Genomic DNA, 27837 nt, shown 5'->3' on the forward strand with positions numbered 1-27837 from the left:
CATCTCTCCTCCTCCCTCCCTCCTCCCACCTCCTTCTCCTCCCTCCTCCTCCTCCTCCCTCCTCCTCCTCCTCCTCCCCCCACCTCCTCCCCTCCCTCCTACCTCCTTCTCCTCCTACTCCACCCATCCACCTCCTCCTCTTCATACCCATCCCTCCTCCTCCCTCCCACCTCCCTTCTCCACCCCTCTCACCCTCCCTCCCTCCTCCCTCCTACCCATCCACCTCCTCCCTCCTCTTCCTCCTCCCTCACCCATCCCCTTCCCCACCTCCTCTCATACCCTTCCTCCTCCCTCCTCCTCCTCTTCCTCCTCCCTCCTCCTACCCATCCACCTCCCTCCTCTCTCTCACCCTTCCTTCTCCTCCTCCTCTTCCTCCTCCTCCTCCTCCTCCTCCTCCTCCCTCCTCCTCCTCCCTCTACTCCATCCTCCTCCTCCCTCCTCCCTCCTCCCTCCTCCTCCTCCTCCTCCTCCTCCCCCTACCCATCCTCTTCCTCTTCCTCCTCCTCCTCCTCCCCTCCTCCTCCCTCCTCCTACCCATCCACCTCCTCCTCCCTCTTCCTACTCCTTCCTCCCCTCCCTCCTCTTACCCATCCTCCTCCTCCTCCTCCTCCCTCCTCCTCCTCCCTCCCTCCCTCCTCCCTCCCTCTTACCCATCCCTCTTCCTCTCTCCTCCTCCTCCTCCTCTCTCCTCCTCCTCCTCCTACCCATCCACCTCCTCCCTCCTCTTCCTACCCTTCTCCTCCTCCCTCCCTCTTCCTCCCTCCTCCTCCTCCTCCTCCTCCTCCTCCCTTACCCATCCTCCTCCTCCCTCCCCTCCCTCCTCCTCCTCCCTCCTCCTCCCTCCTCTTACCCATCCCTTCCTCCTCCTCCTCCTCCTTCCTCCCTCCTCCTCCTCCTACCTCCTACTCCACCTTAAGAGCCAAGTGTTACGGTATTTTTTCACGTGTCAGAAGGTTGCCCCCCTACACACACACACACACACACACACACACACACACAACACACACACACACACACACCCATGTCCAATGTCTCATCAACAACTCACACACACACGTCTTCTATGGCTGGCAGACATAAACGCACTCAGAAAGTCAATAGTCCAGATTCTTAAAGCACCGTAAGTTAAGTTATTCCTTCAGTTACAAACACAAATAAGCTGTTAAAATCAGCTTATCATACTCACTCGAGTTAAATTCAATCAAGCTAAACAATATGCAGGTGCGTCGGTAGCTCTATACCTGACTTTTAATTTCAGGTGTAGAATGTCATGACCATCAGGAGGGAGAATTGATTTGTAAGGTAACGACCCTTCTCTGTGTGTGTGTGTGTGTGTGTGTGTGTGTGTGTGTGTGTGTGTGTGTGTGTGTGTGTGTGTGTGTGTGTGTGTGTGTGTGTGTGTGTGTGTGTGTGTGTGTGTGTGTGTGTGTGTGTGTGTGTGTGTGTGTGTGTGTGTGTGTGTGAGAGAGAGAGAATGTTGGTCACCTTAATGTCACAGTTTAAGGGACCATACCTGTAAACAAAGACCAGCAACACTAATTAACAAACTACACCTGGATATTACTAACACAAACCTGTACACCAAGTTTCATTTAATTCCGTCACATTTCTCAGTAGAAAAGCGGACACCATGTTGGACTGACGGACGGACGAAAAAGAAGCATGAGAAATAACGTCTTTGGGAGAATTAACTACCATGAGATCACAGTCTTCCTACCTCGAGCTTTCAAAAAAATGGAAACTTAATTTTTTTTCTTTAACTTTATAATAACTTTTTTTGTGGTGGATTAGTCTGGCGTAGCTCCGTCAGCCTGGCGTAGCTAATGTCTTCATTTACGGGTGGGGCCGCGGGCGGGGGGTGTTATCTTGATTGAACCCGAGTCACGGCGTTTTTTGTCGGCCATTGAGTTTTAATGGGAGGAGAGCCTGGTGGGTTGATGAAAACACCTGCAGCACCCTCAAAGTTCTCACCTGTAAACTACTGCAGGTGGTTTAGTACTGTTTTAACCCCAGCCGTCATGGAGGGGACTTAGGAATGCAATTTATTATGTCTGTGTCTGTCTGTGTGTCCGTCGGGAATTGAAATTTATTATGTCTGTGTGTCTGTCTGTGTCCGTCGGGGAATGCAATTTATTATGTCTGTGTGTCTGTCTGTGTGTCCGTCGGGGAATGCAATTTATTATGTCTGTGTGTCCGTCAGGGGAATGCAATTTATTATGTCTGTGTCTGTCTGTGTGTCCGTCAGGGAATGCAATTTATTATGTCTGTGTGTCTGTGTGTCCGTCAGGGAATGCAATTTATTATGTCTGTGTCTGTCTGTGTGTCCGTCGGGGAATGCAATTTATATCTGTGTGTCCGTCGGGGAATGCAATTTATTATGTCTGTGTGTCCGTCAGGGAATGCAATTTATTATGTCCTGTGTGTCTGTCTGTGTCCGTCAGAATGCAATTTATTATGTCTGTGTCTGTCTGTGTGTCCGTCAGGGAATGCAATTTATTATGTCTGTGTGTCCGTCAGGGAATGCATTTATTATGTCTGTGTGTCTGTCTGTGTGTCCGTCAGGGAATGCAATTTTTATGTCTGTGTGTCTGTCTGTGTGTCCGTCAGGGATACAATTTATTATGTCTGTGTGTCTGTCTGTGTGTCCGTCGGGGAATGCAATTTATTATGTCTGTGTGTCTGTCTGTGTGTCCGTCGGGGAATGCAATTTATTATGTCTGTGTGTCCGTCGGGGAGTTGTCAACACGATAACAGACAGACAACCCTTAGCCATAATGACCCGACGGGGGTAATTAGTATGTTGTGTTTATCTTTAGTGGAGGGTTACCAATACACGATAACAGGTGATAACAGGTGATAACGGATGATAGTAGGTGATAACAGGTGATAACAGGTGATAACAGAGGACAACGGATGATAGTAGGTGATAACAGGTGCTAACAGGTGATAACGGGTGATAACAGGTGATAACAGGTGATAACAGGTGATAACAGGTGATAACGGGTGACAGGTGATAACAGGTGATAACAGGTGATAACGGTGATAACAGGTGATAAGTGCTAACAGGTGATAACAGGTGATAACAGGTGATAACAGGTGATAACGGGTGATAACAGGTGATAACAGGTGATAACAGAATTAACAGGTGATAACCAGGTGATAAGGTGATAACAGGTGATAACAGGTGATAACAGGTGATAACAGGTGATAACAGGTGATAACAGGTGATAATGGATGATAGTAGGTGATAACAGGTGATAACGGTGATAACAGGTGATAATGGATAGTAGGTGATAACAGGTGATAACAGGTGATAACAGGTGATAACGGGTGATAACAGGTGATAACAGGTGATAACAGGTGATAACGGGTGATAACAGGTGATAACAGGTGATAACGGGTGATAACAGGTGATAATGGATGATAGTAGGTGATAACAGGTGATAACAGGTGATAACAGGTGATAACGGGTGATAACAGGTGATAACAGGTGACGGTGATAACAGGTGATAATGGATGATAGTAGGTGATAACAGGCGATAACAGGTGATAACAAGTGATAACGGGTGATAACAGGTGATAACAGGTGATAACAGGTGATAACGGGTGATAACAGGTGATAACAGGTGATAACAGGTGATAACAGGTGATAACGGATGATAGTAGGTGATAACAGGTGATAACAGGTGATAACAGGTGATAACAGGTGATAACAGGTGATAATGGATGATAGTAGGTGATAACAGGTGATAACAGGTGATAATGGATGATAACAGGTGATAACGTGATAACGAATGATAACAGGTGATAATGGATGATAACAGGTGATAACTCATTACAGGTGATAACGAATGATAACAGGTGATTGCAGGTGATAACAGGTAAAGAGATGTCATAACACTCATACATAACTGTTATTAATTGCTCTTATAATTGAGAAGCATATAAATATCAGAGGGAGAAACTTAGAGAATACATCGCAGGGAGACACAGGGAGACTATACACCATAGAGAGAGAGGGAGATTACACAACAGGGAGACAGGGAGAATACACAACAGGGAGACAGGGAGAATATACACCACAGGGAGAATAAACCCGGTAGCCCTGACTACATTCCTATGAGCACAGCGACCCTGTAATTGTGGTAGCGACCCCTCTCTCCCTCCCTCTCTCTCCTCACCTCAGTTCCTCTCACCCCCTCAGTCCCGCCCCCTCACTCCCACTCAACAACACAACCCTACATTATCTCTTCTTCTCTGGAGTGTATAACCTTCCCACTCACTCACTCACCTTCCCCCTCTCTTTCTACCTTCCTCAAACTCAATCTTCCCTCTCGCATCCCCTCTCACCTCTCCTTCCCCTCTCACCTCTCCTTCCCCCTCACCTCTCCTCCCCTCTCCCTCTCCTTCCCCCCCCTCTCACCTCTCACCTCTCCTCCCCTCTCACCTCTCCTTCCCTCTCCACCTCTCCTTCCCTCTCACCTATCCTCCCCTCTCACCTCTCCTCCCCTCTCCCCTTCCCTCCTCCTCCTCCCCTCACCTCTCCCTTCCTCTCACCTCTCCTCCCCTCTCTCCACCTCTCCTCCCCTCTCACCCCTCTCCTTCCCCTCTCCCCACCTCTCCTTCCCTCTCACCTATCCTCCCCTCTCACCTCTCCTCCCCTCTCACCTCTTCTTCCCTCTCACCTCTCCTTCCCTCTCACCTCTCCTTCCCCTCTCACCTCTCCTTCCTCTCACCCCTCTCCCCCTGTAAATACAACAGGACACAGTGTATAAAACATACAATAAAAAAAACAGTCCATGTAAACAAACACAAACACGTGTAAACATAAATCAGCACAAACACCCTCAAGTTATGTGAACCCCCACACACACACACACACACACACACACACAGTATACAGTGTATGATGCATGACTGTACACGTAATCCTCAGTCATTGGTGAATTAAACACATACAACATAACTACAGTAAATAATGGTGTTTTGTGATGTGTTTATATAAATAGTTTGGATGATATAAATCTTTATGTTTATATATAAATTTTTCATGTAATAAGCCATCATTATCTTCATGTAATTTTAAGCATCACTAATTTTGGCCTTTGTGTGTGTGTGTGTGTGTGTGTGTGTGTGTGTGTGTGTGTGTGTGTGTGTGACCTCAACAAGCAGTGTGAGTGAAGGAGGAGCTGGAGGCGTCGTCTTGGAGGTCAACCTTAAATGCCTGACGACCTCTTACTTGGGCTACCGTCGTGGGCTAACAGACGAACAGACAGACAGACAGACAGATAGAAGAAGAACTATATTCTCAACAGCCTCACCAATATACAGATACATAATTAATCTCAATACACACCATACACTATACACCATACACTATACTCAACAATAATCACTATAGAAGGAATACCTCTCTTAAACAGCTCTCAATAATACACCTGAATTAATACACTATACACCTACACAGCTTTTAAACTATATGGTCGAGTACATACATACATACATACATACATACATACATACATACATACATACATACATACATACATACATACATACATACATACACACATACATACATACATACAGACGCGATATGCAAATTAGGTTGTTCGTCTCCCTCCCTTCTTCCATCCTTCTCATTTCCTCCCTCTCTCTTCTCCTCATTTCCCCCTTCTCCCTCCTTTCCATTTCCTCCCTGCCTCTCTTTTCCTTCCTCCCTTCCTTCCCATTTCCTCCTCCTTCATTCTCCTCCCCTTCCCTACCTCTTCTCTCTTCCTCCTTCCCTCACTTCATTCTCCTCCCCTCCCCTTCCCTACCCTTTCTCCCTTCCTCCTCTTTCTCTCTCTCTCTCCCTCCCTCCCTCATCTCACGACCAAGAGCTAAGAATCTTACGAGATCTTCCAGTGATGAGGAAACTGTATTGTGAAGAAAATCGTAAGTTAACATTTTCTCGTAACTCGTGATAAACAAACGCATCTTATTGGCTGACATAACTTACGGTATATTTAAGGTGGATTCTCAAAGGTTCTTATGTTAATTTGTTTTTATTTAATTCATTTGAGGTTTAAAGTTTGTATGTTTGTCAAGATGACTTCCAGGTGGTACCGAGACTATATAATTAACTTAAACCTTTGAGACTGTATAAATCTTTTGGGAATCTTCACGCCGTGTGGACTCCCAGCAAAAGACTGCGGTCGTGCGGGAATGTGGCACAACGACTGCGGGACACACACACAATGCAACACAGTGTTACTACTAAGAAACATTCACAAGCCAGCTGTTGCCTGTAGTGTTGAAGGGAATCACCTAACCACACCAGACACGAAACCTAACCTAACCCACGTTAACCTAAACTAACCTAACCTGTGTGTGTGTGTGTGTGTGTATATAAATAATAATATAATAATTCGTTATTAAGGTGCTAAATATATAATTTAATACATAAAAAAATAATAAATAAGACATATAGTGTATGTACCCTAAGTGTTCGTGGTTCTGTCTGTAAATTTATGCGCATGAAAGTATATAATATAAATCTAATAATGGTTACCTCGTGTAACGAGGATGGCCGGCCCAAGGCCACCGAGGCGTGAATTTGTTTAGGTGTAGAAGCTGTCGCAACACAACAACCACACATCCTGAGTTAACGAGCAGCATGACCCAGTGTTTAGGTGTAGATGCTGTCGCCAACACAACAACCACACCCTGAGTTAACGAGCTGCATGACCCAGTGTTTAAGGTGAGATGCTGTCGCCAACACAACAACTACACCCTGGTTAACGAGCTGCATGACGCAGTGTTTATGGTAGCTGTCGCCAATACAACAACCACACCCTGAGTTAACGAGCTGCATGACCCAGTGTTTAAGGTGTAGAAGCTGTCGCCAATACAACAACCACACCCTGAGTTAACGAGCTGCATGACCCAGTGTTTAAGGTGAGATGCTGTCAACACAACAACCTCACCCCTGAGTTAACGAGCTGCATGACCCAGTGTTTAAGGTGAGATGCTGTCGCCAACACAACAACCACACCCTAAGTTAACGAGCTGCATGACGCAGTGTTTATGTACTGTCGCCAATACAACAACCACACCCTGAGTTAACGAGCTGCATGACCCAGTGTTTAAGGTAGAAGCTGTCGCCAACACAACAACCACACCCTGAGTTAACGAGCTGCATGACCCAGTGTTTAAGGTGTAGATGCTGTCGCCAACACAACAACCACATCCTGAGTTAACGAGCTGCATGACCCAGTGTTTATAGATGCTGTCGCCAACACAACAACCAATAACGTTAACGAGCTGCATGACGCAGTGTTTAAGGTGTAGAAGCTGTCGCCAACACAACAACCCCACCCTAAGTTAACGAGCTGCATGACGCAGAAGTGTAGAAGCTGTCGCCAACACAACAACCACACCCTGAGTTAACGAGCTGCATGACGCAGTGTCAAGGAATAGTCCGAGAAGACCGGACAACTCGCCAACTGCACTGGCTAACCATTACCCCGGAACAAGATTAACATCCAGGTTCCCAACTACTGTCAGGTAGACAGAGGCAAGTGGCGTTAAGAAACTTGCCCATAGTTTCACCTGCCCGGGGATCGAACCCGGGTCCACTCACTTACGAGGCGGGCATGTTGCCATTACACACACAGGTATTATTTACATACCAAACACACACAGGTATTATTTACATACCAAACACACACAGGTATTATTTACATACCACACACACACAACAGTCTTCAACCATTGTAAGAACAACTCGGGTCTGCCTCACCTGCCTACGATAAGACTTCCACTAGTAATTTACCCTCATAAACATCACAAACATTGACTTAACACACACTTTGACTTAACACACACTTAACACACACTTTGACTTAACACACACTTAACACACACTTTGACTTAACACACACTTAACACACACTTTGACTTAACACACACCCCGCAATACTCCCTCTTGACCTCACCATCTATTACTCTTGTCTTGTTCTCAGCTCACACCACTGCCGGGGTCACTTGCTATGTCGTGTTGTAATGTCACATCACTCAAATTGCATTGTTGTCTTAGTGTGTGTGTGTGTGTTTACTAATAACAAAACACACACGAGTTAAAACACACGAGTTAAAAGCACCAAACACCACGCACTGTTTGGGTTTTACAAGGAAACACTTCAAGCCTTAAATTTGATGTAGTTAAAACTTAAAACTTTGATGAAAAACACCCGACCGTAACAATTAATATACCTACGATTTGACCTAAAACACTTTGATTTCTATAACTTACCTTTTAAATTACCTTAAAAATGGCCCAAACACTTAAAAATATTTTCCTTTAATGCATCAACACTTAAAAAATACAAAAAAATCCAACTTACAACACCAAAACAAACACAAATTTAACCTAAAACACAAAAAAACACAAATTTAACCTAAAACACCCCCCAAGAAATCCCACAAATTTAACTTAAAACACTCCTTAAAAAACAAACCTAAAACTCGAATCCACTGAGAAAACAACTTTGATTGAGGAGAGGACCTACCACTTTGTTCTGAAGGAGGACATGAACGCGGCCCACCTCGAACTTCATCTCCCGGTCATCATAGTCAGTGTACATAGGGGAGCCGACTACGATGTCATCCAGGCCGTCGTTGTTGAAGTCCACGACGGCGAGGCAGTAGCCGAAGTAGGACCCCAGCTGGTACCCCGTGATGTTCTGAAGGGGGTGGAGTTCGTGGGTGTAGAGTGAGATCTGTCAGAGTCACAAGAGAGAGAGAAAGGTTAGCTTAGGTCTTTGGTGATTCAAGGGGGCGCTCGGTGTGAGGTTAGGTTAGGTTAGGTTAGGTTAGGTCTTTGGTGATTCAAGGGGGCGCTCGGTGTGAGGTTAGGTTAGGTTAGGTTTTTGGTGGTTCAAGGAGGGAGCTGGGTGTAAGGTAAGGTAAGGTAAGGTAAGGTAAGGTAAGGTAAGGTAAGGTAAGGTAAGGTTAGGTTAGGTTAGCTAAATAAAAACTCTGGATCGAAAGTAACATTAAAATCGGTGTTAATCGTCAAATAAGGATAAAAACCAGATAAAATAAAATAACCAAAACTTAACAGGTGATAAAAATAGGGTCTTGTTATCCTGTATAGTGAAGATGAAACTAAATATGGCGGCGAAACTGTCCTGAGACTCTACCGCTGGATACGAGAAACAGGGAGGAGGAGATTGAACCTACGAACCATTGAGAGAGAGAGAGAGAGAGAGAGAGAGAGAGAGAGAGAGAGAGAGAGAGAGAGAGAGAGAGAGACCCTTCAGTTGAATATGAAGAAGTCCTACATTTCACGCGGAGAGATATTACACTAGGTTATTATTTACGTGGTACCGTCCCTAGGCTCACGGGGAAAGACAGAAAAGTCCATTATTTACGTGGTACCGTCCCTAGCCACACGGGGAAAGCTGCTGCAGGTATCCGGGTTGGCGGAATGACCTCACTGGGTCTGGCTGGGGTCAGGGGAGGCCAACCGTAAATTGTAATCTGTAGGTCAATAAATATACGTGTCTGCAGCGGTCATAACAGCACAGGAGAGGCCGTATATCCCCGTAATGTCTCTTACCTCACACAGCGCATTCCTGAGCTCGTTCCAATACTGTTCGAAGTTTTTATAAGAAGTAAAATTATATACTTGTATTTTACGGTTTGTTCCAGTACTTTTTTTGCGTTTTTATATGAATTAAAAATACAAGGATTTATTTATCAACTGGTTCCTTTGTTTTTTTTGTACATTTTCTTTTTAATACAAAGAAAATGTATACTTTTATTTAAACTTTTGTTCTGATAATTATCTACTGTTTTTTATAAGAAGTAAAAATACAGATTTATTTCACGACCTGTTCCAATGTTTTTTTTTAACCCTTTTTATGGGAAGAAAAAATATTTATACAATAAATTCCTACATTTTGTTCAGTTTTTATAAGAATGAAAATTATAGACACAATTTATGGTGGAGTTCCAATAATATTTCTTTCTATAACAAAATTGACAGAAAATTATTTGATTATAAAATTTTCATTTCTTTATTTCCAGAATAATAGTTAAATAAGAGTAAATATCTCCCACCATCACTATCTCCCACCATCACTATCTCCCACCATCACTATCTCCCATAATCTCCCATTATCTCCAAACCACAGGTGAGAGATAATAACCTTTAACTACCTGTACCATAAGGGTCAAGATCCGTACCCACCGGTGCCTTGTACCTAGGTATGGCAGGAGGTCATTAGGGGTCACTAAACTCACGAGGGTCAAGAGGGGGGGGTTGTTTGAAATGGAATGGGGGCAATCTTTAGGGGTTATAATGGGCAATGAGAGAGAGAGAGAGAGAGAGAACGTCTCACCCCTCACCTGTGAAGTAATTAATATAATCACCTGAAGCTAATTAGCAGAATTATGTATCCTGAGTCATTAAAAACACCTGGGGATGTCCAGTGTCCTAAAGAGGGTGGGGGGTAGGGAGGCTTCATGACCTTAGTGAGAAGAAATGTCCCAAATTTCTTATTGGGTGTTACTACAGTGTGTTCTATAAGGAGTTAGACAATGGGCACATGTCTTAAGAGCGAGTCCCATGTCCTAAAGGAACACGAATGGCCTTGTCAGTGGCCCCTTGTCATAGAAAACGTGGGAGGGTTGAATGTCCTAACCTTGGCAGCTTCCTTGATCTGGGAATGATGTGTCAGAGTTAGATGTCTCATTTCCTATAGGGTAAGAATCTCATGTCCACAGAAAGAAGGGGATGTCCAAAAATAGGATCTCTCTCCTCTTGGACATTTCCTAAACCCAGAAAGCCATACATATCCCGTGTCCTGGTAAGATTGGGTATAGGGATGTCCTAATGAAATGCTAGAATGAAATGTGGATGTCCTATTTCTAGCATTATAAAAGTACTACTACCACCAGCACCACTACAGGCGAAAGGCGAGCAGACGAATGCCCACCTGTCGTCACATCCACATGAGGGTTGGGCAAAGGGGATCGCCAGGCAGTTATCGATTGCCTGTGGTAGTGAAGGGAGCGACCACCTCTACCCGCTAACGTGTTGCTGTGAGGTACCGTTAATTCCTCTTTTAACTCAAGTACCCCGGGTCGACCCCCCCCCCCCGCCTCACCAAGACCAGCTGTTTGAGAGAGTTCCTTGTGATGGTCTGATCTCAGCTGGCCACTTAGTCATCTGGGGGTTCTATGTACCACCTGGCTCCTCCTTAACCAGTTGGGAGAGGAGGAGGAGGAGGAGGAGGAGAATTATAACTTTTTATAATTAAGAAGACGAGAGTGCCTGTGGTAGGGTACGATGAAGGAGGAAGGGGCGGGGTAAGAATTTCAGAGAGGAGGAGGAAGTAGGAGGAGGAGGAGAAAGATAAGGAGGAAGGGGGGAAGGAAGAAGGAAGGAGGAGTTAAGCCAGGTCATTCTGTGTCCCCTCCTTCGTTCTGTCACCTGTCCTCTGATAACACCTGTACAACCTCCTCACCAACCATCTTTTTCCTCTCCCTCCTCTTCTCTCTCCTTCCCCTCCCTCATTCTGTCCCACTCACTTTCTCCCTTTCATCTCCCCGAGCCTCTACTCTCTTCCATCTGTCCTCCACCTAACATCCCCCCTTCCTCCATCCCTCTCCTCCCCAACCTCCCCTTCCCTCCATCCCCCCACTCTCCTCCCCAACCTCCCCTTCCTCCATCACCCCCCTCTCCTCCCCAACCTCCCCTTCCCTCCATCACCCCCTACTCTCCTCCCCCAACCTCCCCCTTCCCTCCATCACTCTCCTCCCCCCACCTCCCCTTCCTCCATCCCCCCACTCTCCTCCCCCTTCCCCCTTCCCTCCAACACCCCTCCACCACCTTAAGCCCCATAGGTGAGGTGACACGTTAAGGAGACCACCATAATAACACCTGGGCTCACCTGGGCTCACCTGGACTCACCTGGTTGAAGGCTAAGGTGAAAATGGTGGTAATTACCTACGTACACCTGTTTGATATCACCTGCTTCTCTTTACAAACACGTATGTAAATTTTCTCTCGGTGGTGTTATTACTTGATATCATGATGTGTTTAATATATTTTTGGGGGGTAATTTTTTTTATTTGTAATTCTAATTTTTTTCACATTATTATTTGTTTTATTATTACTATTAGCGAACATGTTAAAGTTATCACTATCATCATCATCCTCATCATCACCATTATCACCACCATCATCATCACTACCACCAATACCACCCTCATCATATCATCACCACCACCATCATCATACCATCACCACCATCTTCATCTCCACCATCATCATTAATCACCACCACCACCATCATCATCATCATCACCATCATATCATCACCACCACTATCACCACAATCACAACCATCACCATCTGCATTATCATCACCACCATCATCATCATCATCCTCACCACCATCATCATCATCATCATCATCACCATCATCATCATCGCCACCATTATCATCACCACCATCATCATCATCACCCCCATCATCATCATCATCACCACCATCATCATCACCACCATCTTCATCATCATCACCATCATCACCACCACCACCACCACCATCACCACCATCACTCACCATCATCGTCATCACCATCATCATCATATCATCACCACTACCATCACCATCTGCATCATCAAACCATCACCACCATCTTCATCACCTGCCATCTTAACATCATCATCACCATCACCATCACCACCATCACCACCATCATCATCATCACCATCATCATCATCATCACCACCATCTGCATCACCACCATCATCATCACCACCATCATCACCATCATCATCACCACCATCTTCATCACCACCATCATCATCACCACCATCATCATCTTCATCATCACCATCATCATCACCACCATCTTCATCAACACCACCATCATCATCACCACCACCATTACCATCACCACAATCACAACCATCACCATCTCCATCATCATACCATCACCACCATCTTCATCACCATCATCATCACCACCATCATCATCACCACCACCATTACCATCACCACCATCATTACCTTCATTACCATCACCACCATTATCACCATCACCACCATTACCATCATTACCACCACCATCATCATCACCAACATCATCACCACCATTACCATCACCACCATCACCACCATTACCATCATCACCATTACCATCACCACCATCATCACCACCACCACCATCATTACAACCACCATCATCACCACCAATCACCACCATCATCACCACCATCATCACCACCAATCACCACCACCATCTTTTTACCATCACAACCATCATCACCATCATCACCAACATCACCACTATCATCACCACCATTACCATCACCATTACCACCATCACCACCATCATCACCACCATTACCATCACAACTATCATCACCACCATCACCACCACCATCACCAATCACCACCACCATTACCATCACCGCCATCACCACCATCACCAACATCATAAGAACATAAGAAAATAAGGAGTCTGCAATAGGCCGGTTGGCCTGTGCATGGCAGCTCCTGTCGAGAGTTACTACCACTCTCTATCATCCATGAATCTATCCAGCCTCCTTTTGATCCAGCCTCCTTTTGAAACTTTCCAGCGTTCCAGCACTTACTACAAAGTTGCTAAGCTTGTTCCACTCGTCCACCACCCTATTTGTGAACCAGTTCCTTCTTATCTCCCTCCTAAACCTAGACTTATCCAACTTAAATCCGTTGCTACGAGTCCTATCCTGCTCGGATATTATAAGAACTTTATCTATATCACCTTTATTGATTCCTTTCACCCACTTAAATACTTCTATCATATCTCCCCGCACTCTTCGTCTTTCTAGGGAATGCAAGTTAAGTTTCTTTAACCTATCCTGATATGAAAGGTTTCTAAGACCCGGAATCATTTTCGTCATTCTTCGCTGCACCGACTCTAGTGAATTTATATCCATTCTATAATAAGGGCACCAGAACTGAACCGCATAATCGAGGTGCGGCCTGACTAGCGCAAGATATAGTTGCAATAAGACCTCTGCACTCTTATTACTTACACTTCTAGATATAAAACCCAATACTCTGTTTGCCTTACTTCAAACATTATTTTCTCTCAATATACAATCATTTTCCTCATTTTCTTCCCAACAATAATTTAATAAATTGTTTTCCGCTGATGAACACTGAACAAAGAACATTGAACAAAGAACAGTATTTATGTCTTGTTTGAACATTGAACACTGAACAGTATTTACGTCTTGTATGAACACTGACAAACACAGTACACAGGACCTTAGGCAGAGCTGTACAACCACTCGGCAATGTTACCAAAATAATAATATAAATAATAATAATAATAATAATAATAATAATAATAATAATAATAATAATAGTAATAATAATAATGATAATAATAATAAAAATAATAATAATAATAATAATAATAAATAATAATAATAATAATAATAATAATAATAATAAAAGAAATAATAATAATAATAATAATAAAATAAATAAAAAAAAAAAATAATAATAATAATAATAATAATAATAATAATAATAATAATAATAATAATAAAAACAATAATAATAATAATAATAATAATAATAATAATAATAATAATAATAATAATAATAAAAAATATAATAATAATAATAATAATAATAATAATAATAATAATAATAAATAATAATAATAATAATAATAATAATAATAATAATAATAATAATAATAATAATAATAACAATAATAATAATAATAATAATAATAATAATAATAATAATAATAATAACAATAATAATAATAAACTGTTTGTTGTCTTGAAGGAAACAAAAGTCATTGTCTTCAGCAAATATCAAAATCTGTTCTTAAAAACATAATTACTATAATAAAAGACGAAGAAAAAGAAGAAAAAAATTATGATTAAAACAATATGGATAAGACAAATTAATGACGGATAAGACAAATGCAATAAAATACAAAATAATAATTGCAAATAAGAATGAAAATATACACTGAAAGCTTCCCGTCAACATTGCAATCAAACACTTGCAACCAACAGTGCTACACATACAACATCCAGTCAGCCAGTGAAGCAACATTATTATTTTTTTTACAACATCGATGGCCACTACTACTACTACTGAACATCCAGTAAATTTGTGAGAGATAAAATAGGAGAAAAGAAAGAAAGAAATAACAACTGTGGACTTACAGAAGCAACACTTATCTACGGACAAGACACAAGACGCTGCTACACCGATAATGTCAAAGTAATGAAACAAGTCTCTGTAGGCGAGGAGCTGTGGGCGTCATCTTTCATTTGGTTACGCCTCCAGTTAGCAGCAGTGCCGGCGAACAACTGCCAGGGCGAGTCTTCATTCCGCCAGCCTCCAGTGAAGACCTTACCGTAGGAGGCGAAGACGAGAGAGATGGCGAGGAGGTACAGTAGAGAGATTAGGAACATGACAACACAAAATAGCTTGATTCTACGAGAGTATTTTTTTTTCCTTGCGGCGCCTCGCTCAAGATGCCAGCGACAAGACCTTACCGCAGGAGGCGAAGACGAAGGAGGTGGCGAGGAGCTAGAGAGAGAACATACCGGACAGCGCTGTGGGGAGAATTGTTTACACAGAGAGGCAACAACACAACACAGAGCGACACTTGGAGGTGCACAGGACGCTGACGGTTGGGGAGTCACTCTACCTTGCCCGTGCGGACGCCCTCTGAGTCGGGACCCTTGGGTACCCCGACGGCCACGTCCTCCCCAGGTTCACCGTCAAACTCGCCCAGGCCCATGGAGTAGGAGCCGTACATTGGGTGCATGGAGGGCTCCTTCCTCAGAGTGGAAACAGAGTACCCTACTTGTTTCTCCTCCCTGAAGAGAAGACCCGTCTCCTCAAACCAATCCTGCCAGGTGTGGATGGCCCCAGGCTCCTCACTTCTCCGACCCACGAACCTTTCTGAGGGTGGCTGCTCCCATACTGGCCTCTCCTCCTCCTGCTGGTGCTGCTCCTGAAGGTACTACATCGTCAACAAGGTCATGGCTTTAAAACTGACAAGCCTTCACCTTCCTGACTCTGGTTAACCTCTGACAACCTGTTCTGCTGCTTATTGGAGTCACTCTGTTCACACACACACACACACACACACACACACACACACACACACACACACACACACACACACACACACACAGTATAAGTCGTCAAAAACAGAGAAGCGAAATGTATAATATGTCTTAATGGTAATTGTAAATATCTCTTGGTAAAACAGACATACATCTCTTGGTAAAACAGACATACATCTCTTGGTAAAACAGACATACATCTCTTGGTAAAACAGACATACATCTCTTGGTAAAACAGACATACATCTCTTGGTAAAACAGACATACATCTCGTTAACATAGTTATCTGTAAACTAAATATTCTCCAGGTTAACGATACACTTCCTCCAATACTGCTGCTGCCTCGTGGTGCAAGACCTCTTATACACAGTAACAGGTCACATGCTAATACACCCACTAGCATTATCTGTATAGTCTCCACATTTAATACACTTGAGAATATCATCTTCACATACATTACAGTGATAACAAATATATACTCAAGTGCTACACGATATACGCATGATGCAAGTTGTAAGTGTCTTATATTCTTAAAAGTTGTAAGTACATTGATGCCCTCACTCACTTGAGAATGATACACTGATGTGGTACTATATGGTTGGCACTTCACAGAGATAACCTCAACTTTGGTACCTTCATAAAGTATAAACAATGGTACTAGAACATACCGTGAGGGCATTAGTGGGCATACAATGATTAACTTGGGGCATTCAGGCATAGAGTCTTGTAAATATTATGTATATGTGTGGATTTGACAACACCAATATTCGAGCGACGAGGAAGTCTTTATTCCCTCATTCTGTAGTGAACATGCTTGTCAGGAGCTCAATTGTGTGTGTGTGTGTGTGTGTGTGTGTGTGTGTGTGTGTGTGTGTGTGTGTGTGTGTAGATCTAGGTGAGGAGGGGAAGGAGTTTTTTAGGGGGAGAGTTCAGGGACCCTAAGTAAAGTTTCTGGGCTTGTGGGACAAAGTTTAGAGCTGACACAGTATTTGGGGCTTATGGGGCAAATTTAACCCTGACAGTATCTGGGCTTGTGGGGCAGTTTAAGCTCTGACACATTATTTGGGGCTTGTGGGCAAAGTTTAGAGCCTGACACATTATTTGGGGCTTTGGGGCAAGTTTAGAGCCTGACACATTATTTGGGGCTTGTGGGGCAAGTTTAAGCCCTGACTATTTGGGGCTTGGGGGCAAATTTAGAGCTCTGACACATTTTGGGGCTTGTGGGAAAGTTTAAGCCCTGACACATTATTTGGGGCTTGTGGGGCAAAGTTTAGAGCCCTGACACAGTATTTGGGGCTTGTGGGGCAAAGTTTAGAGCCCTGACACATTATTTTGGGGCAAGTTTGAAGCCCTGACACATTATTTGGGCTTTGGGGCAAAGTTTAAACTGACACAGTATCTGGGGCTTGTGGGGCAAAGTTTAGAGCTCTGACACAGTATTTGGGGCTTGTGGGGCAAGTTTAAGCCCTGACATTGGGCTTTGGGACAAAGTTTAGAGCTCTGACACAGTATTTGGGGCTTATGGGCAAAGTTTAGAACTCTGACACAGTATTTGGGGCTTGAAGGCAAAGTTTAGAGCTCTGACACAGTATTTGGGGCTTGTGGGGCAAGTTTAGAGCCCTGATGATTTACTCTTTGGAATCACACCCTGAGAAGCAGGAACAACCCCTGACAACCTACGAACTCCAAGATCCGTCAAAAGCAGAAGTTTCCAATAGGCAGCAGAAGCAGGTATCACTCAGCAGGAATGGGAGGAGAAAGTAGGGAGAAGATAGGGAGAGGAATGGAAGGACAGCAGGGGAGGGGGTATGATAAGGATTAAGGATAGATAAAGAGAAATAGAATAAACGTAGGAATAAACAAAGGGTTGATAGGAAGCGAGGGTGGGGGGTAGAGTCGGGGTTAAGGATGGAAGGAACCGAAGGATAGACATCAAAACAAAGGAAGGGCAAAGGATAAAAGGAAAGATTAGGATAGACCAGGAGAGGGATAAAAACAGATGTGAAGGATAGATAATAAAGGAAAGGATAGGAAATAGGTAGAGGGCCAGACCTTAACCTCTCCTACCAGGGTTCCAACACTACGCCAACACAGACTTACTTCACCTCACGTCAATTAAATGCTTTTAAAAACACGAACCTATCTAATTAATACAAAAAATCAATATTTTTTTATTTTTATTTATCTTTGAAAATTAAGATAAAATCTATTAAAACACGAAGAAAAAATAAACCAGAAGATGAGTTTTAATGAATGTTAAAAATGGATGTTTTTTTGGATGAATTAAATATACAAGTGAATAAATAATCCAAATTATACAAAAAATAATTAATAATCTAAACTAAAATAGGAAAAAAAGATAACTTATTAAACTATAGTGAAATTATTAAAAAAAATAGAGGTTGTCCACTGTTTGCTCTGACAGTTTGTGTTTTGTTAACTTAGTAAATGAAAATATAATAATGTCATAACAAATTAACAAACACTCCAGGTATGTCACTACAACAGGTAAACAACAACAACAGGTGTACGTTAATTAGTTTAGAGATTACAACAACAACAACAACAACAACATCATTAGACATGCTTACTAAAAATAATAATCACCATTACACCAACTACTTTCATTAGTCCACTACTTACAAATGACATTAAAGTTAAGTAATGTCTACCTGCCAACGTTAAGTGAATTGTAAGTACAGGTGAGAGGGGGGGGGTACCTTAACAAGCATACACTAATGATATGGTATTTATGCACCTTTATTACTTAATTACACCACCTGGGGACGCCTCTCACTATGCTTAAAGGAGCCTAAGTTTAAGTTTCTTCTCTTAAGTGATGTAAGTAAAATGAGGCTTACTTTATAATACTTAGATGGTGGTGCTGATACTTATAAAATATACCTATACTTATGGGTACTTATATGTTCTTGGTTTGCTTACTGTTTATTTACTTAAGAATAATTTCATGTTCTTCTCGTTACTTTTATGTAGTTAAGTGTACTCACATGAACTTAAAAATACTTACATGCACTTAATAATACTCACATGAACTTAAAAATACTTACATGAACTTAAAAATACTCACATGAACTTAAAAATACTTACATGAACTTAAAAATACTTACATGAACTTAAAAATACTTACATGAACTTAAAAATACTTACATGAACTTAAAAAGACTTACATGAATTTAATAATACTCACATGAACTTAAAAATACTTACATGAACTTAATACTCACAGAATAAAAATACTTAAAAAAAATACTCCATGAACTTAAAAAACTTACATGAACTTAAAAATACTTACATGAACTTAAAGACTTACATGAATTTAATACTCACATGAACTTAAAAATACTTACATAGACTTAATAATACTCCATGAACTTAAAAATACTTACATAGACTTAAAAATACTCATGAACTTAAAAATACTTACATGAACTTAAAATACTTACATGAACTTAAAAAGACTTACATGAATTTAATAACTTCACATGAACTTAAAAATACTTACATGAATTTAATAATACTCACATGAACTTAAAAATACTTACATGAACAATTAATCGGTGTAATTTATTTTTAATGAAGAAATATTGGAACGAAAATAATACTTTTTTTAAATAATTTATTTGTCATAAGTAAATTCTAGGTGGAGTGACATGCAAATAAGATACAGGTGTGGGATAAAACAAACCAATTAATTAGCATGAATTAGTTCAGGTGTAATTGAAGTATTTCCATTGCTTATAAATTCACTTATCACTTATCATTCTTACCTAACTAATTTAAGTACAATATAATATATCCCTTGCCTTACCTTTTACCTTGCGCCTTGCCGCTTACTTACCTAACCTTACTTACTTACCTTGTACCTTGCCTTAATGATTACTGTACATCATCATCTTATTACCTTACCTTGCCTTACCTTACCTTATCTTACATACTTACCTTACACCTCCACCTCTTTACCTTACCTTACCTTGCCTGCCTTGCTCTTACCTTACCTCACCTTACACTTACCTACCTTACCTTGCCTTGCCTTGCCTTGCCCTTACCTTATCTTACCTTACCTTACCTTACCTTACCTCCACCTCACCTTACCTTACCTTACTTACCTTGTACCTTACCTTACCTTGCCTTACCTTACTTATCTTTACCATACTTACCTTACCTCCACCTCACCTTACCTTACACCTTGCCTTGCCTTAATGATTACTGTACATCAAGACTCATCTTACCTTACCTTACCTTGCCTTACCTCATACCTTACTACCTTACCTTACCTTACCTTACATACCTTACCTTACCTTATCTTACCTTACATACCTTACTTACCTCACCTCACCTTACATACCTTACCTTACCTTGCCTTGCCTTGCCTTGCTGCCTTACCTCCTCCACCTTACATACCTTACCTTACCCTTTTGCCTTGCCCTTGCCTCTTACCTTGAAGCTAACGCTTACCTAATTTAACCTAATAATCCACTACGTTAACATTTACCTTAACAAGTCTGTAATTTCTATACCTGTATTTAAGACATTTTTAACAAGTTTATGTGTTAAATTTGTTAACTTACTTTGGTGTATGTTAATAACCCGAGGTCCTATCGTTATCATTAATCTGATTGTAACAACCTATTTAACCTAACCTAACCTAACCTAACCACAACCTAACCTAACAACCAAAACAAACCTAACCTAACCTATCAAAACCCTCTGTACTAATCAGTCTGCCATTTCATCTTCAATAATAATATACAGTACTTCAAGCACCATTACACCACCAACATCTACTACTACTGTACTATTACTACCATCATCACTACCACTAATACTACCACCATCACCTACAACCACCCAACACAACACCACCTCTTACCCACCTATCACTACTACCACATCCCCATCACACTTACAATCACATACATCCACCACCTCCCATCACCACCCACCACCATCACCCGCACTCACCACCACCTCCCATCACCACCTACCACCATCACCACCACCACCTCCCATCACCACCTACCACCATCACCACCACCTCCCCATCACCATCTCCCATCACTCACCAATATCACCACCACCACCTCCCCATCACCACCTACCACTATCACCACCACCACCTCCCCATCACCACCTACCACTATCACCACCACCACCTACCACCATCACCACCTACCACCATCACCACCATCACCTCACCTTGCCGGTATAGTTAAGCCCCTTGGGAACACCGAGAGCCACGTCCTGTTGACCATCTCCTGAGAAGTCGCCGACGGCCACCGAGTATCCGAGGTACTGATCATCGTCACCAGCGGAGCCCTCCCACGTCATAGCATACTCATTCCTCGCCGTCAGACTCTGGGAGTGTATCTGGCCTGTGGCGACGAAGGAGAGAGAGAGAGATTAGAAAAAGGTGAAGTGGTGGATTTCTTCAGTGTTCCATGACAAAGAAAACGGGGTAGTTGGTAGTGGTTTTTTCCCTTTTTCGTCATAAAAAATGGGTAATTTGTCAAAACACTGAAAATGGTTTGTTTTTTCTTATATATATATATCGGGGTTTTTTCTCATTGTGGGAGGGAAAGGGAGAGGTGGGAGGGAAAGGGAGAGGGGGAATTTTTTTTATGTAATGGTCCATGCAATTTGATTATGTAAATAACTTTTTTTTTACACTAAGCAAAAATATACCATAATACTTTGAGTAAAATGAAAATAAACAAACAAGCAATGAAATTAATCTCTGTTGATAAAATCCAAAAATTACCATTGGAAATTTTTTAAATCTTATCTAGCCAAAATAAGAGGAAAATTTCAAGTAAAAAAATCTAAAAAAAAAAATGGACCAAAAACTGCAATCAAAATTATTCAAAAATTGCCATATAAATTTTATCTAAAAACTGGGCCAAAAATTTCGAGAAAAAAATTGAAAAAAAAAAACAATAAAGTTAAGGGAAGATATTGTTAAAATGGCGGACCTATGAATATTTTACATTTAATTTTCCAGGTAAGATTGTGTTAACTTAGTGGTTAAAATTCTGAGGTGTTGAAGACAGTTTGTGTGGTAGTTGACATTGAGGTTAATGTTGGTATGATGTGAACTGGTTATGAAATGGTATTATTTACCCTCTGAGTACTGTTTTAATCCCTTGAGTACTGTTCTTAACCCCCTGAGTACTGTTTTAACCCCCTGAGTACTGTTTTAATCCCTTGAGTACTGTTCTTAACCCCCTGAGTACTGTTTTAACTCCTTGAGTATTGTTTTAACTCCTTGAGTACTGTTTTAACCCCGTGAGTACTGTTTTAACCCATTGAGTACTCTTTTAACTTCTTGAGTACTGTTTTAACCCGCAATACTGTTTTAACCTCTTGAGTGCTGTTTTAACACCTTGAGTACTGTACTAACACTGAGTACGATCATTTTTACCCCCTGAGAACTGTCGTAACCCCTTGAGTGCTGTTTAAACCCTTTAGAGAGGTTTTAACTCCCTGAGTACTGTTTTAACCCCCTGAGTACTGTTTAAACCCTTGAGTACTGCCCTAACACTGAGTACGATAATTTTTACCCTTTGAGTGCTGTTTTAACCCCTTGAGTACGATGATTTTAACGTCTTGACTTGAACAGTATGTCTAAAACCTCGTCCTCAAGGGGTTAAACCATCGTCAAGAGGTTAAACCATCGTCCTTAACGGGTTAAACCATCATCCTCAAGGGGTTAAACCATCATCCTCAAGGGGTTAAACCATCATCCTCAAGGGGTTAAACCATCATCCTCAAGGGGTTAAACCAACATCATCAAGGAGTTAAACCACCATCCTCAAGGGGTTAAACCATCATCCTCAAGGGGTTAAACCACCATCCTCAAGGGGTTAACATACCATCTTCAAGGGGATAAACCATTGTCTTCAAGGGGTTAAACCATCGTCCCCTGGCGTTAAACCATCAACTCATGGGGATTAAACCATCAACGGGTTAAACCATCATCCTCAAGGGGTTAAACCATCATCCTTCAAGGGGTTAAACCATCATCCTCAAGGGGTTAAACCATCATCCTCAAGGGGTTAAACGACAAAAGGATTAAACCACCATCTCAAGGGGTTAAACCATCATCCTCAAGGGGTTAAACCACCATCCTCAAGGGTTAAATACCATCTTCAAGGGGATAAACCATCCTCAAGGAGTTAAACCACCATCCTCAAGGGTTAAACTACCATCTTCAAGGGGTTAAACCATCCTCAAGGAGTTAAACCACCATCCTCAAGGGTTAAACTACCATCTTCAAGGGGTTAAACCAACATCCTCAAGGAGTTAAACCACCACCTTCAAGGGGTTAAACCGTCATCCTCAAGGGGTTAAACCACCATCCTCAAGAAGTTAAACCACCATCCTAAAGGGGTTAAACCATCATCTTCATAAAGGTTTACTAACACCCCCAGTCCTTAAACCATAAACCAACATACCACCATCAAATGACCACATATAAACCATCACATTAAACCACCCCACCCTCTATAAACCCACACACACACGGGTTTAACACATCCTTACCTGAAAAATAAATCAAATTAAACCAGTATCATTTACCCTTCACCTACAACACCTTCCCTTAATTAACGTGAGCTATTAATATTTCTTTAGTGTTATATTTCTACAGTGTTAAGTAACTCTCTCTTTCGCAACCCGTCTACATAAAGATAGTAATTTAGAAGAGATTAAATCCGTGTTACAGAATTAATCTACTGTACCGACTTGTTATTCTCAAGAGTCATTACTGTATTTCTAAATAATTACTATGTATCCAGGTGTATAGGTTAGCTATTAAAATTACCTGGTATTTATTCAGTGGTAAATTCTACGAGTTAAATGCTAAGAATTAACGTTGTATTATCCTTAATAACTACTAATTAATTACCCATAAATGGTGAAGAATTTTAATGTGTTTTAAGCTAAGGAATTCTCAGAGATTCTTCGTATTTTTTTCACTGAAGACAAAAAGAATGCGATTAACTGTCTCAATTTTTACCTTATCATTGTATTTCATTAATTACTTTCTCATAACACTACGTCATTTTTTTTAACAGCAAAGTAGAATGAAAAATTATTAATCATTTAATTTATGATACAAAGATGGCGGTGAAAATGGCCCGAGACTTGATTAGCTGTGTTTTTTTGTCCCTCAGAGTTAAAGTGAGAAAAATATTAATGGTGAACCTCTGTTAACCCGGAACTAATTTCTTCATCAAAATTTAATCCCAGTGTAATGTTGACGTATGCCTCTACCTCTCACAGCTACCATGTTATTATTATTATTATTATTATTATTACAGCTACAGGACGTATTATCAACAGCTGTAGCTCTGCCAGTCTGCGTCTGTAAATTAATATACTGTAGGTGATGACAGCCCAAGGTGTACACAGGACCAGCAGTGCAGCAGTGTCGTGCCTTAAGGGTGGCCGCGGCGCCTCAGCCAAAATAATAACAAAACAAGCGCTCAGTCCTACACTTAATTGATAATTTATGATGAAAATTAACTAAGAGTAAAATAAATGATCTATAAAAGCCATTAAGAGGAATTAACGCCGAAGGAATGACTTGCTGCAGTGCTTCAAGACGGTGTACCGAGGACCACCTGGGCGACGTCACGTTAATGTACTGCTAGTGGCTATTAATGAGGTGATTAACGTCACTCAGGTGGCCCCGAAAAACTTACTGGGGGTCCCCGCTGCTCACCGTATTAACCAAAACGGAATATAATTAACCTTCCAGACTGTGGCTTAAGGAACGTAACCACAAACCCTTAAGAGACCCCGACGCCCGCTGAGCACTGTCAAGATGGCGGCAGTGGGCGTGGGTGTTAGTGGCGGGAGCTGAGCGAGGAAGATTATTTCCCCCAGTAAGGAGTTGTGAGGAAGACAGAGTGAGAAGGAGGAAGTGTGGCGTGTGCTGCTATATAAAAAATAATAATGGTGTAAGAGGGCCAGGTATTTCCCCTCGTCAGGAGCAGCCATGTTACCTTTGAGAGGCGCCATCCATGCCTGGCCTGAAACAGTAAACAACACTGAGTTTGGCTGCACACCCAGACGGCAACACCGGCCACAGGTGCCAAACACACATCATATTAATTTAATAAACAGATGCACAAGTTTAGGGGATGGATGGATGGATGGATGGATGGTCTAACAAGGGATAGATCTTTTAGTTGATAAATATATGCAAAAGGTTGGTAAACAGATAGAGGAATTAATGGACAAAAATAAATAAACTGTCGACTGCACCTCACGTCAACATTAGTCAACAAACATTATTTCTTTTTGTTACTTTCAAACTGATTAATAAAAACATTAACTCGATGACCTATAAGATGAACTGATAAACAGACGAGAATATGACAGTAAAGGTGAATAAATTGATACATTTACTTGGGAATCAACACAAACTGCACCTCAAGTCGGCAACACTACACACGGTTACCATAAGAACAACCTCCACCATTTTACATTAACAAAAGACAACAGCTGGTGACGTGATAAATGAAGTGACTGACAGACTAACTTCATTGACAATAATTCAAATAAAGTATAAAATATATCAAAGAACAAGAGTCAAATTTATCAATATACTGTACAAGAACATAACCCGCATACGGCAACACTCGGTGAGGTTGCCATTTACACCAGCTTATTAAATTCTTCGTATAAGACCATACTTTACCTGACCTGACCAAGCTGGTACATACAGTATACAGACTGGTACATACACAGACTGGTACATACACAGACTGGTACATACACATACTAGTACATCCACAGACTGGCATATACACATACTGGTACATACATAGACTGATACATACACAGACTGATACATACACAGACAGACATACACAGACTGATACATACACAGACTGGTACCTTTACAGACTGTTTTATACACAGACATTTTTACAGACTGACACATACACAGACTGGTACATACACAGACTGATACATACAGACTGGTACATACACAGACTGGTACATACACAGACTGATGTACACAGACTGGTGCATACACAACTGGTACAGTATACAGACTGGTACATACACAGACTGGTACATACACAGACTGGTACATACACATACTAGTACATCCACAGACTGGCATATACACATACTGGTACATACATAGACTGATACATACACAGACTGATACATAATACAGAGAATACACACTACATAGAATACATAATGATACAGTTTATGAAGAATTCTGAAAATTTATAAACAAGGAAACAATACCAATAAAAAGTACAGAGCGAGATATATAGTACATAAAGCAAGATACACACACACACACACACACACTACTACTACTACTTTGCTGTCACTCGGAATCGAGTATGACGATCATCCAGTTCTTAAGGATGTCACCTTCGTTGGTAAGTTCTGACGTGACTAAAGAGGCCGATACGGGACCGGCAGGGTCATCCACAGAAGTGGCAGGTGTGGAAGACTAAGTCTAGTGCGGAAGGGGCGGCGGCAGCGTCTTTCCGGCGCTGGCGCTTGTCTGCCTCAGTATATAGTCGGGCTAACTCGAGAGTATCAACACCTCATGTGGTGATCCTCCAAACGCTACAGTGTGGAGTAATCGTCTCCCAGGTGAGGGGGTCGATTTGGCACTTTCTCAGCATTGTCTTAAGACTATTCTTATACCTTTTCAGTTGCCCACCGGCGTTACATTTACCAAGAGTTAGGTGACTGAAAAGTAGCTGCTTTGGCAGTCTACTGTCGTCCATGCAGGTAACATGGCCAGTTTAACGTAGTTGTTCATGGATAATGGTAGCCTCGATGCTCCTACAGTTGGTGTCAGCGAGAATACTGGCATTTGTTCTCCTGTCTTCCCAGAGAACTCGGAGGATGGAACGTAGACTACGTTGGTGAAAGCTTTCAAGTGCCTTGAGGTGCCTCCTGTATGTGACCCATTTCTCACTGCCATACAGCAGAGTGGGGAGGACCACTGCTCGATATACATGCAACTTTGTAGATAATTTCAGCTCCCTACAGCTGAAGACACGGGTACAGAGTCTGCTAAAGGCTTAAAATGCACATCTGATCCGATGCTGAATCTCTTCATCGATGTCCGTGATGGTGGACAGGTGGGAACCAAGGTACTGGAAGTTGGTAACATTAGAGAGTGTAGTACCGTTAAGCTGGATGGATGGTGGAGGTGGGGGTGAGCCAGGGGCAAGCTGAAGGGGAATCCGAGTCCTACGTACATTCACCTCAAGACTGAAGTGTGCCTACACATCTGTGTAGGTGTTCAGGATCTCCTGTAGGTCGCGGTCAGTGTGAGAGACGAGTGTGAGGTCGTCTGCATACTGAAGTTCAGTGATGGAAGTGGCAGACACCTTTGTTCCTGCCTGGAGTCGCCTTATGTTGAAAAGACCCTTCATCTGGTACTAGATGTCCATCCCGGCAGCTAAATTGGCATTGGCACGAGTAAGGAAGGCAGCCAAGAAAATGGAAAAGAGAGTTGGTGCCAGTACACATCCTTGTTTTACCCCCGTTTGGGGAAGAACTCAGACTGGGTGCCATTGTGCAGGACACTGCCGTTCATGCCATCGTGGAGTTGTGTCACAATGGCGACGAATATTGGTGGGCAGCCAAAATGACTGAGAGTCCACCAGAGG

At 42.0% G+C, this 27837-nt stretch overlaps 1 protein-coding gene across 1 annotated transcript in view; it reads right to left on the reverse strand.

The window, feature by feature from the left end:
* The window catches only part of LOC121853216 (integrin alpha-PS2-like), a 63106-nt gene that overhangs the window by 28326 nt on the left and 6943 nt on the right, over positions 1 to 27837 (reverse strand). Inside the window, exons 2-4 of the mRNA XM_042347221.1 lie at positions 21374 to 21549; positions 15733 to 16041; positions 8553 to 8762 (exon numbers count right to left, since the gene is read on the reverse strand). Coding sequence (XP_042203155.1) covers positions 8553 to 8762; positions 15733 to 16041; positions 21374 to 21505 — 651 coding nt within the window. The 5' untranslated portion in view covers positions 21506 to 21549. The remainder of the gene's footprint in view (positions 1 to 8552; positions 8763 to 15732; positions 16042 to 21373; positions 21550 to 27837) is intronic.

Source organism: Homarus americanus, unplaced genomic scaffold (genome assembly GCF_018991925.1).
Source record: "Homarus americanus isolate GMGI-L3 unplaced genomic scaffold, GMGI_Hamer_2.0 scaffold41338, whole genome shotgun sequence".
NCBI lineage: Eukaryota > Metazoa > Arthropoda > Malacostraca > Decapoda > Nephropidae > Homarus > Homarus americanus.